The following is a 12,994-nucleotide window of genomic DNA, read 5'->3' on the forward strand; positions in this document are numbered from 1 at the left end:
GAAGCCCTCATTCACTTTGTCTGTCACACCACTTACTCTAAGTGTTCCCTTTCTTCAAATAACAAAGCATCCCTCTCATTTTTTGGACACCGTGATTGCTAGGACAGTTTTACCCAGTCTCAGATTAAAACAGTCTCTCCATAAATTTTATCGCTTAATTGTGCTTGATTCTCTTCAATAAGATGCTTTTTAATACAGGAACATAACCATATGGAAGGATACCCTGTTACCTTTTTGTAGTATATTTGACCATTGTAAATTCATCTAAGTATCCTCTCCCCCAACTATCATTTCTCTTTCTAGTCTGCAGACATCCCATTAGAGATTCCTTGAATGCTTTGTTGAAAAGAAGATTTATTATATCTATGTCATTTATCTTTTCCACTAACCTAGGAACTAGTAAGGGTTTTCCACTAACCTAGGAACTAGACATGACTTCAGGTGGAATCCTTATAGGCTCCTAATGATTCATTTAATGTATATAAATTTAGTTTTAAGATGGAAGAAAGTGAATATGATACACTAAACTGTTCCATAAATTTTATGCACATCCATTCAACTACATTGTTATTTATGAATGGAATTATAATAGTAAATCAGTAAACTCAAAGGTCAGGTCAAGTAGGACTCTGCGTAGTTTACTCAATATGTGAATTGGACATCCAGACTCATTGATGAAGAGTTTACTGGAAGAAGGAAGCAAAAACAAGAGATTTAAATAATCAAAGTCCTAGTTATTTGTCAGAATTGATCCCTGTGAATTTTTTTTAGCTTACTTTTGATTTCCCTATTCCTCACGCACTTATTTTTTTTTTCATTTTGTTATTTTTCAAACATCTAACCAATACTTACTTGTTATGCCAGCTTTATTATTATCCTTGGGAATGTAAAAAATGAATGTACGTGATCTATAATCTCAAGAAACTTACTGTCCAACAAGGCAAAAGACAGATACATCAATAGTCTAAGTCTTTAAAATAAGCCTTCCTAGCGGATCAGATATACTCTCTATAGGAAGCTATTTTTGAGCTTGAAGGAGCCATGGAAGGAAGAGAAAAAGAGAATAGGAAGACCCAAAGGAACAGATTTAGTGAAGACCACCTATGGGGTGGGAAGTGGTTCTGCATGGTTGGAACCCAAGGAACACTGTAGAAAGTAAGGAGAAATTCAGTTAGTTGTGAATGGCCTTGAATACCATGAGAATGTGGCTCAGATGACTTCCATGTGTTGGACATTTGTGAAGGATGGCCATTCCGTGGGGCAGGGCAGCCAGTGGTCTAGATGACATCAGGAGAAGCTTTGAAAACCAATCAGAGATGATGGAATTTAGGTTGGGACAGATTTAAAAATCATTACTAAGGAATCATTAATAACAAAACTCGTTAACCATTTGCATATATATGGAGAGCTGGTGAGGAAGGCAGAGAAAGGGTTTAGAGGATGAATGTTTACGGATAGTTGTGTTCTTAACCAAGGCTGAGGTCAGGGAAGAAAGAAGAATGTCCACTGGGATCTGGAACTCGGGGGAAAGATCAGAAGTAGAGGTGGGGAAAGTCTCTTTGTAGCTGGAATTCTAAAGTAGAGATTGCCTACAGATACCGCAGGAATAAGATTAGACCCTGAGTGTGGGGTAGAAGTTTAGCAGCAAAAGAGATGAAGCATGTTCAGAAAAATTGTTGGAGAACTCAGAAATTCTCCAAGGACCAAACGATCGAGAATTTTAAAATCAGGGACTAGTAAAGCACTTCGGAGTGATTCCTGTCCTAGAGGAAGGTAAGAACTAGAAAGTGCTGGTGGGTTTGCGGGCTAGGAAAGGACTCACCACTTTTACTCCACAGAGGGGCTGCTGTAAATGATGATTTGTATATGTCGGGGGAGGGGGTGTTGTCTTGGCTCGGAAATGAGAGGGGTAGTGGCATACATTCACACCCGTTTTCTGCTATAACCATTCCAATAGTATAGGAGAAGGTTTTTCTGAGGCAGCTCATCCATGAATTCTAACGTTGTGCATGTAGAGGAATCTCAGACAGCCACCCGAGAGATTCTGGCTGTAGGGACCAATTTGATCAGGGGAATGTGTTTTCTTCTGAGTAAATGATGCCTCTCTTCACCCACGTGTACACTCTGAGAAACACTGATGTACACCATTTCTGCTTATGGGCTTTGTGTTTCATATAGATCTTCAGTTTTTAGGACACAAACCTAGAACATGTATATCTGTCATGGAATCCTAGATTTTAGACCACGAAGATTTCTCAAATTAAGGGCCAGCACGCGCCGTGTTCCCCCGATGCGAGTGCAGGATGGGTGCCAACCCCTTCTTCAGCTCACCCGAGCCATGCTCCTGTTGCATCAAAGAAACTGAAAGGTGTCCTTCGAGCTTGGTTTCCTCGAGCAGAGGGCACTTTGGCATTCATTCTGTCTGTTGTCCATAACCCTTTGAGGTAACAAATGCAGCGTTCTCTCTGAAAAGTCTAAGATTGTCAGTGATGAAGTTCAGAAATGCACATGTGTGTACACTGTAGTTCTTTTTACTTGAGGCTAATGGTAAGTGACATTTTGGGCTGATTGTTCCCATTATATTGTCAGGGGTTTTGTGGTATTTTATGTGTGTGTGTGTTAAATCATTAAGGTTATAAGGCAGAGACAACAGAGCCAGGAGTAACCTCCCCCAGACCACCTTGAATTCCAGAAGACATCTAACACCTGCTTCTATCTTTATCTGGAGAGAGACCCACCACTTTAAAGCTGGCCTGCCTAACCAGCCTTTGTCTACAGTCTCTCACCGTGTGTGTATGTGTGTGTCTTTTTTTCCTCCCCTTTCTCTTAAAAAAAAATTGTAAATTTGTTGGCAGGCACGATGGTGTTGTATTTCAGTGCAGGACACGGTGAACAGGTAATAGTTACGTCTACTCTTAGCTTATTCCTCTGGGCATCAAGACCTCCAGCACTGACATGCCAACCCCAGGCTGCGCGTACATCTCTCACAGGCCGAGGACTCCAGTGAGGAATCCGGCCGCTCCCAGCAAGCCTCGCTGGAGCCAGCAGGAAATGGTTGCGTCGGCCACAGATTCTTATTTAGACCAAATTATTAATGTTTAGTGGCAGAAAAGGGACTCCCTTGCTCCTTCCATTGAATGATGAGAGCGTATCTGTTTTCTTGATAAGACTGTGGCCAGCCTGGCTTTGGCTCTAGAAGGTAGATAAAAATTATTCTGCCTGCAGGCCTCAGGGATGTCTGGTCTCTTTTCTCTGTTTCTGTGCCAAAGTGTATCTCCCTTATTCATCTCACACACTGTCTTTAAACTTAATCACACTGAACTTTTTGTATATGTTTGCCTGACAATAAATGGGTCTGGGGAGGAGGGGGAAAGTGCAGAGGAAAATACATCTTTATTAGGAGAGAAATAAGAAACCACTCTCTTTGTTTAGAATAGCCTGTGGGTTAAATGCGCCCAGTTATATTAAGGACAAAATTTGAGAAAGTTTTCCTTTTTTTAATACCAAAATAAAAATAATATTGGAATGCAAAGTAGTTTTAGCAAATTTTTTGATAAAAAGTATTTTTTCATTCTCCCACCTACCTCTGTCTTGTTTCTGACAGAGACCTTAGAAATGTTTTCAGTCTCCTGGGCTCAAATTTTCTATGCTCCATAACTTCTAAATTCATGACTCCTTAAAACCAAAGGAATTGGTTACAACTTGGGATATTTGCATATAAGGAATTAAAAATCTTATAGATGTATTAAGATCTATTTATTTTTTTAGGTTACATTTACGACTTTATTTTTAGAAAACTTAATATAAAAGTTTTTAAGTAAATTTAAATATAAGCTTTAATGCTCAAAGATGTTTTGTTTTTCTCTGGTCACTTTGCCCTGGACCGAGAAAACAGTTCCCACTGAGAGAGAATCTCAGATTGGTGTTCCTCACAAAAACCTTCCCTTCCTATCCTGTACACGGTTCTCTGGAGCATCACAAAATCTGTCTTTGCCAATTAATGCGTGTCACACTTCTTTACCTTGACAAGCTAGAATTCCAGGCTTCATGCTCTCTCCAGCACCACTGTCCGTCTCTGCGGACAAGCCGCCCCGTCAGCAGGTTGGGGTGCCATGGAACGGTGTGTACAGTGTCGTAGAATCTTAGACTCTTAGCCACGGAGAGCGGGGAAGCCCTGCCTGTCTGTAAGGAAGACTCGGGCCCCTCTCGCCCTCGGTACACAGCTGGGACGCCTGAAGTAGGGGAGGTGTGGGGCGAGTCGCAAAGGCCTGTGGCAGCTGCCTCCAGGTCACAGAACTCTATTCGTTGATCCAGAATTGAACTCAGTCTTCCTGCGCTCATTTGAAGCCTATTTAAATTAGCTTGTTTATCTGGTTTTCCCTTCTAGAGAAGATAGAAATTACTAGAAGAAGGTAGAGTCTGTAACTCAAGGCCGGCATGCTCTGTTTGCCAAACCTCATTCCATACATGTCTTCTGGTGATTTCCTCTAGTTAGATTCTCCGTGAAAGAATACAGCATGTCTCACATTCGGATTACTTTGGGTCCTCCATTTAAGGGAGAAGTACATATTTTTGATGCTTTTTCAGCAGAGTTTTGTTTCTGAACTTCTATAGGCAATAAAAGCTATCACAGCAACATATTCACATAAACATCAAATTTTATAGCCGCCACATACCACTCAGTGCCCTCCTAGTCTGTCTAAAAGGTAATGCTCTGTTTCCTGTTTTCCAGTCTCTGCTTTGCTGCGTTGCTGTTTTTCCAAGATCACGAAAGGTGATGAGTTTTCGTTGTGAAATGATTGGTTTCTGCTCCTGTTTCCTTTCTGTGATCTGGACGGCTGACCGGAGTCGCAGCAGCGAGTGCGCCTGTCACAGGTGTCGTCTGAAGTCTTTCCTCCCCCGTCTAGTTCTCCGGTAGAGTGAAGTCTCCACTGACCGAGGCCCGGGCAGCCCCTGTGCGTGGCGGCAGCCCGACTCGACGCGGGTCTCCCGGAGTGCGGCCGCGCAGCGGTGTCCGCTCCCCACCCGCACCCCGCGGGAGGCGAAACCCGCACCCCAGCAGCCTGGGGAAGCCCAGGGCAGCGGCCCTCGTTCTCCTCCCGCCTCCTTTCCCAACAGGCCGTCCTGCTCCTTCTTCCTCACGGCTGAAGTGTCGGCGGCACCAGGCTTTTTCTTTCTTTCTTTGCAGCAGAACAGAAAGCCTGGCTCCGGCCCCGCACCCAGCGCGCCCTGCAGTCCGCGCTCCGCAGGACCCGCCGCCCCTCCACCCCCCTGCTTTGGCACTGCGGCCCGGCGAGCGCGCCATCCGCACCTTTTTCCTACTTAGGCCGCGTGCGAGTGAGGGGCTCCGGCAGGGGCGAAGCGGGAGGGACCGTGCACGGGGTCACCCGGCGGACCCCCAGCTCGCCCGGGCGCCGCAGCCCCTCCTTCCCCGCCTCTCCTGCCGGCTCTGGCCGCGCGTCGCACCTCCAGGGACACATTTTCTCCTGCCTCAAGTGTGGGAAAAATGTCTTGTTGTCCGAGTTTTCTTGAAATAAAATCGTCATCCGGAAGACGCCCCGTTTGCTGGGAAGCTTCGGGGGTGCCCCTGCTCGCAGGGCGCGGAGGCGCGCCAGGTCTCGGGGTGCGCGGGCCGGGGGGGCGGTGAGGAGGCGAGGGGGGTGCTGGGGGCCGGGGGCTCAGCGCGGCTGCCCCCCCCACCCCGGCCTCTGGGGCTGCGGAGGTCGGGCCGGGCGGCAGCGTGCGTGTCCTCCCCCGCCCCAGCCCCACCGCGGCTCCCCCGGCCCGCGCACGCCCGGTGCCCCCCGCTCCGCCGTCCCATTGTCCCTTCCGAGGAAAGTGCGAGCAGCGAAGGTTTCTGTGGGATGCAGGCTCGGCTGTGCACCTGCTCCGGAAACACGTCCACGACCCTGTCCTCCTGGGTCCTGGCTGGGCCTCCGAAACCCAGGGGGCGTTTGCAACGGACTTGCTTGCGTGTGTGGCTCTCCTGGTGGACGCTGAGCTTCATGGTCCTTGGGAAGCCGAGCCAAGCCCAGTGCCTGGCCGGTGGCTGCTGGGATCCAAGGAAGGAGGGAGCGAGCTGGGGAGGGTCCTCGACGCGCAGGCGCTTCAGTTTGCATCCTCTGTGCTGCAAGGAACCGCCGGCTTCGCGTTTGTATTAGATTTGTCTTCTGTGGTCCTTAGGAAGATAGAAAATTAAGATGTTTTGGTGATCTAAACACCGGCAAAGTACATTTTTTTTAGTAAATGTTACAAAATACTTTAAAGAAAGTTCTGAGTCAAGTTAAGAGGGGATCTGCTAGATGTTGGCTAAGTGCTTTAAAAAGGTTTAAAAAAAAATGGTTTTTTCATTCCTGTCCAAATATTTCAACTGAAATTTACTGGTAGCTCTTTCAGAGGAAGATGGGAACTCTGCAGCCCTTTGTTATAAAGAAAATGTTTTTGTCTTGGGATGTTTGGAGGAAGGATTAAAGGCAATTTATGACTTGGGTAGAAAGTAATAAAAGTAGTAACGATGGAGAGTCTTCGAAATTGTCATCATTTTCTGGAATTACTAACAGTATCAACACAGCAGGCATTTTATGTCCAGAGAGAATTCCTTTCACTTGTCATGCTTTAATGTAAACTCTAGCTCAGTCTTCTGACTTCTGGGCTGCATCACTTCCTTCATTCCACTGTTCAAAAACAGGACTTATTCAGAGGAATTCTGCTGTGAGATCCTTTACCACCAGGCTCAAGAAATATATTTATAACTCATTTCTTTCAGGAAATAAGCGTCAAGATCTACGTAAAAAGTCTCTTATTAAGATAAGTCATGGCTTTTTTAGTTTCTCCAGGAATATGCCACTTTTAACTCTCAAGGGAAATCGTAATAAACAAATTAACCTCACAGGTTATTTTCCTTTTTAGGGTATCCCTTTTTATTAGTATAATCCTAGTTTATAGATTTCTTACCATTTGTTTAATTAAAACAATCACATATACTTTTTAGAGCATTTTACAATTTATAAAGAACTTTTTAAATAAAGGTTTTTTGATCTTCGCAACAATTCTATCTAGTAATAAGAAGAATGCTATTATATATTAAGCTCTTTTACTATTTGACAGAATATAAGTGGTATCAGGACATTACCCAGTATCAAATAGCAAATCCAGAACTCAATGAAGAACTTAACCGCCAAATAACATCCTCTCTTAACTGTAACTCTGGTAAATTTAATACTATTTTCCTTGGGGCATGTTTTTTAAAAGAATTCCCAGAAGTGTTAAAACATTATTGCACACGTTCTATTTTCCGTTTTCACTTTTTTTGTTTGCTTGTTTTCAAATAAATGGTGGGTTTTGTTACTTAATGAAGCTCAGGTTTTTAAGACCTGCCCAAGCATTCACTTTTAGGCAACAAACAGCGAGTGTGATGTGGAAAGTGATTTGAAATAATTTTAAAATAAGCATGTGAGGTTTTGTCTGATACTGGTTGTTTAATTATTTTAATGCTTCAGATTTATGTAATGGAGCCCCTCTCAGAACCCTCACCTGAAAATTCCCTTAATTTCTCCTACCTCAGACTCTTTTAATACAGGATGAAATGTAGATACAACATTTTTAATGTATTTGTAGATCATTCCATTCAACATCCTTTGAGTCCAAGATGAGAACACCCCCGGGTGAATTAGCCTCTAGCTCTAACGTTCAGTGTTTCTGAATCAAATGTCCAATAATATTCCTGGGTATGTGGTATTATTTTCTCCAGTAATTCAAATCCTTCGTGCGTGGATATTTGCTTACCTGCCGTAAGGTGGATTGCAGTGGTCTGTGTGGGCCTTTGTTGAAACACGTGTGTCTTCTCTCCATCCAGAGTAAAAGAAGCTGAAGAGGTCTGCAGGCAGAAAAAGGGAAAGTCACTTTATAAAATAAAACCGAGACATGACTCTGGAATTGTAAGTATTTAACTTTTCCCTTTTTAACCTGGGATTTGCTTTGGCTTTTAAACACTGTTTTCAAAATGTATGCAAACACACATAACATTTTAATTATTTTCCTCTTAAGTGTGAGAAAAATTCTCTCCTTCTCCTTATGCCTGTGATCAGGTCCAAAAGGTCTAGAGAGTCTCAGGATCGAGCGTCCAGAGCGTAAGAATGAAGACGACTCTGTCAGGGGCTGCCTCATACCTACCTGTGTGTGTGTGTGTAGGGGCAGGAGTTAGGGGCCGTTTCTCACTTTCTCCGTTACATAAGCATCACCCGCCCAGGGCTGCATCTGGGCTGTGGTCACTGGATTAGCACCCCTGGGATGTAAAACCTGACGGGCAGCGCCAAGTGTAGTATTGTCCTTTGCTCAGACTGGGGCTCAGACCTGGCTTGTACCCCTAAGTGGCTCTCATAGTTGGCCGTTCAATAACTGTCAGCCAGGACGTTGAGTCTAACAAGCTCATCTAAGGTTTCTCCTTGCCCACGTCTCTCCTTAAACTGCCGTGTTGTGCACCCTGGAAGGCAGGGCTTGGTAAAAATGACGAGTTTCCCCTTGTGATGCTGTCAGTGTTGTTGTAAATGTTTTGAGGGTATATCACTTAGTACCACAGGGGTTAAGCAAATGATTTTGTTTTAAATGAAAAGTTGGGTTAGGCCTTAAAATGGAACATTTGGAATTGTATTAATCTAATGTCTAAATGGAAAAGATCACAATAACCGAAGTTGGGATATGATTAAATTCTGATTAAACCCTATTTAGAAAATGTTAGGAAATATATCTTCATTTAAAAGCTATTTCCGGGGGTGCCTGGGTGGCTCAGGGGTTAAGCTTCTGCCTTCAGCACAGGTCATGATCTCAGGGACCTGGGATCGAGCCCCACATTGGGCTCTCTGCCCAGCAGGGAGCCTGCTTCCCGCTCTCTCCAATCTGCCTACTTGTGATCTCGGTCTGTCAAATAAATAAATAGAATCTTTTAAAAAATAATAAAATCTATTTCCGTGGTCGCCTGGATGGCTGTGGTTAAGTATCTGCCTTCATCTCAGGCCATGATCCCAGGGTCCTGGGATCAGCAGGGAGCCTGCTTCTTCCTCTCCCATTACCCCTGCTTATGTTCCCTCTCTCACTGTCTGTCAAATAGATAGTACAACCTTAAAGGTGCACTGAATGAGGAGAGGAATAAGTATTAATTAACCTCAATCATGTCATTATAAAGATAAAAGAGAATTAAGTCATATTAACCATGAAACAAAGCAGCAATTCAATCTTCATACTTATGTATTTGTGCATAGAATTGCTAATGAGAAAGGTGAGTTGGCACTTTTTCATGTTAGCTAGAAGCTGCATTTTTTTTTTAAAGATATTATTTATTTATTTGACAGAGATCACAAATAGGCAGAGAGGCAAGCAGAAGGTGAGGGGGAAGCAGACTCCCCGCTGAGCAGGGAGCCCAATGTGGGGCTCGATCCCAAGACCCTGAGATCATGACCTGAGCTGAAGGTAGAGTTTTAACCCAATGAGCCACCCAGGCGCCCACTAGAAGCTGCATTTTTAAAAATTTTTTTTTCTCAAAAGTATTTTGGTGAAAATTCTTTTTTAAGACTTATTTATTTGAAAGAAAGAGAGAGAGAGAGACAGAAAGGGCGGGGGGGGGAGCAGGCTTCCCAACACAAGGCTCTATCCCAGGACCCTGGGATCATGACCTGAGTTGAAGACAGACGCTTAACTGACTGAGCCACCCAGACACCCCTTGGCTTTTGAAAATTCTTAAAGATAAATTTTACTTCTTTTTCCTTTATGGGCTGGTGGATCTTTAACCTTTTTCTAGAGAATTTGACCCAAGCGAAAAGATCTTGTTTGAGCTATTCTAAACTCCGTACATTTTTAAAAGTTCTTCTTTCTAACTATAACTCTTATCTGGTGCGTTTATTTTCAGAAAGCAAAGATAAGCATGAAAACCTGAACAATGAGAAGCAGAATAAAGAGGAGTCACTGTAACCACTTCCACAAAAAATTCAGCTGACCTGAGGGCGGGAAGGAAGCTACATCATTTTGTTCATTTTTCCTCTTGACCTCTTGCATAATCTTTGTGTTTTCTAAACAGTTCACTGATTGTTGAATTTTACTGTATATTCATAAAAATGCAAAAGCAGTAGACCAGTGGAGAATTTGACACCTTTTCTTTTTTGTAAAGTTTATGGTATTATATCGATAGACCAAAACAACAGCATGTATAAGAGGCAATATTTCCATTAATGCTGAACATGCTAAATGTTAACCTAAAATTTACTTTTGTGAGAATATTCCTTGTCCCAGAAAAACACTTTCCTTTCTACTGACAACCAGTACTCCTTATCACTGCATTGAGATTTATGGTTAAAATGTTATTTCTAGTGAATCGTTTGTATCAGTTCCATGTCCACATATAAATTTTCTATTTTACAATTTAAGTTCCATTTATATATCATGATCAAGGCTTTCCCAATTCTTGGGTTGCTCTCCCTAACTATATATTTGTGAAAGAAGATTATCATTTTTTACTCAAGTCAGATAATGAATAGAAGAAATATAGCAAAAGAGGTAAGCCCTTTCCTATAAATCATCTAATATAGGCAGGAATCAGAGTTTTAAGTTTAATGAGGGCTTTTATAGGCCTGTGTTGAGACCCTATATAAAGCTAATGTTCAACTAAAATAACCTAAAGGTGTGCCTCTGTATAACTTTACCATTGGCCTTCACAAAGAGAACATGATTCCATATTTTGAAGGAATTTAATAAACGATGCTCATAAAGTTGCCAAACATGACTAATTGTTGGCCAAAAAAAGGGGGTGAGAAAGTGAGTTCTTGGATGGATTGACATCTGTTACTTAAACATACTACCTGCCTGAGTATTTTTACATGACTGGGATTGTCTTTATGTGTTATAGCAGGTGATGAAAGGCTATAAAATGAGTATATAATGACTTGTTATCTGAAGGAGCTTAGGAAAGGATTTTCTTTTATTTCACTTAGAGGGGTAAAAAAAAGTAAATCTCCCACTCTTCGTGAGAGTAGGTTAACATCGTCTCATGATGCGTCGTGGTGGTTTTGTCTAACACGAATAGGCGGGTTTTTAAAAATTCTTTTGATTGATATTTGTTGGAGGTTATGGTGGTTGATATTTCTCGCTATTGGAAACCAACTGAAAAGAAAAAATGTTCCAAATCATAACTACGTTTGCATTTATGTAAAGTACGGTCTCTTACCTTTTAGTTTGTAGTTTAAGTGCACAGAAATAGTGGACTTGGGTTGTCGTTTTGTAGTCTTCTGTCTCCTTCAGCTCCTCTGATGTGTATATTCCCATTCTTCACTGAAATAATAGGGCATTTAACAAAGATCGCTATGTGCAATACTGTATTTAGTGTTTCTATTTCAATTTTTCTAGGATGTTAATTTATATGAAAATAAAATGAATAATAAAAGAGTACTGTGCCTCCTGTGTGTATATCGTCTAAGGATACTTGCAAAATGCAGTCATCGTATTTAACACAGGGGAACATAAGACTCTGTGTTTGGAGATTTTTAAAAAGTTCTTATTTCAAGTTGAACAGTTGTGAGTAGTCGCGTATTTAAAAAGTAAATTGAAAAGCTTAACGCAATCTTAAGGAAGAAGTAATTCCCCCTTACGAGCAGAAATATATCAATATTTGAGAAATCCTTTTATCAAAAGTGTAAAGTTAGATGCAAAAATTCACTGGATACAGATTAAGTGGGGAAGGCCTACTGGAAGACAGTAAGGCCAAGGAAGAGAATGGCGCCGATGGGATATATGCAGAAGAGGAAGTAAGGAATGAAACTAAGCACTAATGGAGAAGCATGGCAAGAGTTTTCTTACTCTGTACGTAAGCTTTGTGTTTAGGTCTGATCATTTTTCAACATAAATTCTTTTATGCCCGGTACATTGATTAATCATCTACTTTGTGTCAAGGCATGGTGCTAATAACTGAATGTCTCAAAGATCATCAAGTTGGGGAAGCATATGAAGCAACAATTATGGTTCACTGTAGTGTCCAAATCAGACAGCACAAAAAGCTGGAGTGCCTGGCTGTCTCAGTTGATAGAGCATGTGACCCTTGACCTCAGAGTCATGAGTTCAAGCCGCACGTTGGTAGTGGAGTCTATTTGAAAAAAATTAAGAACAGAGAGCCCAGAAAGCTAAATCTAGAGAGATGAGTGGGTATTAGGCAAGTGAAGGGGGAGAAATTTGCAGACGGAAAGACCGTGCTCAGACGCATCGAAAACATCATTTCTTCTAGGAGTTTTACCTGGTTCAGGTTAGGTGGAGGGAGGGAGCAGAGCATAAAGCTCAATAAAGGATGGTGAGAGATGTCACCAGAGACACAGAAATGTGATTTTATGATAGTTTGGGGTCAAGAGGATTTGAGAAGCATCTGTGCCCCTCCTGCTCATAGTAGGGCAGTGTGTCAGCAGCCCTGACCTCCTCCGAGAGCTTGTGTGAAGTACAGTCTTGAGAGTTTTCCAAATGGTTGGTTAGGAGGGGATGATGATGTGCTTCTGAGAGAGGTAAACTGAGGGGGGAAAAGCATGGAAGACAGATGCAAAAGAGTCTGCCACACCTGATGGAGGATTAGTGCCTCATCAAGAATAAGCGGTACAAGGCCCGGTAAGTGAGAAGGGGCTACGGGTGGGATCGGGGCCAGACCATGGATGTCTTCGGTAAGAGGAAACAGAATGTAGTCCATTGTGGAGCCAGTAAGTTATTTTAAAGTAACATGAACAGGTTCTGGCTTAATAGAGCCCATTCTGGTACCCATGTTGAGCAGTATCGGCCTAGAGGCCAGAACACCTTTAAAGAAACTATTGCAAGTCCAAAGGAAGGAATATAGGACTTGATAATAGTAGTAGAGATGGAAATTTAGTGCTAAAGAAATGATATGTTAAGGAGGTAAGATATATATGAGAACTTCCGAAATCTTTACGTGTGAAAAACAAGAAAGCGTACTGAATTTAAGATGTCAGTCTGGTTT

The 12,994-nt window shown here is 42.5% G+C and overlaps 1 protein-coding gene across 1 annotated transcript in view; it reads left to right on the top strand.

Moving 5' to 3' along the window:
• The window catches only part of FMN2 (formin 2), a 371,232-nt gene extending 359,802 nt beyond the window's left edge, over positions 1–11,430 (top strand). Inside the window, exons 17-18 of the mRNA XM_082702641.1 lie at positions 7,856–7,937; positions 9,902–11,430. Of these exons, the coding sequence (XP_082558767.1) occupies positions 7,856–7,937; positions 9,902–9,928 (109 nt within the window). The 3' untranslated portion in view covers positions 9,929–11,430. The remainder of the gene's footprint in view (positions 1–7,855; positions 7,938–9,901) is intronic.
• Positions 11,431–12,994: the final 1,564 nt, after the last annotated feature.

This window comes from Mustela nivalis (assembly GCF_964662115.1).
Source record: "Mustela nivalis genome assembly, chromosome: 16".
Taxonomy (NCBI): domain Eukaryota; kingdom Metazoa; phylum Chordata; class Mammalia; order Carnivora; family Mustelidae; genus Mustela; species Mustela nivalis.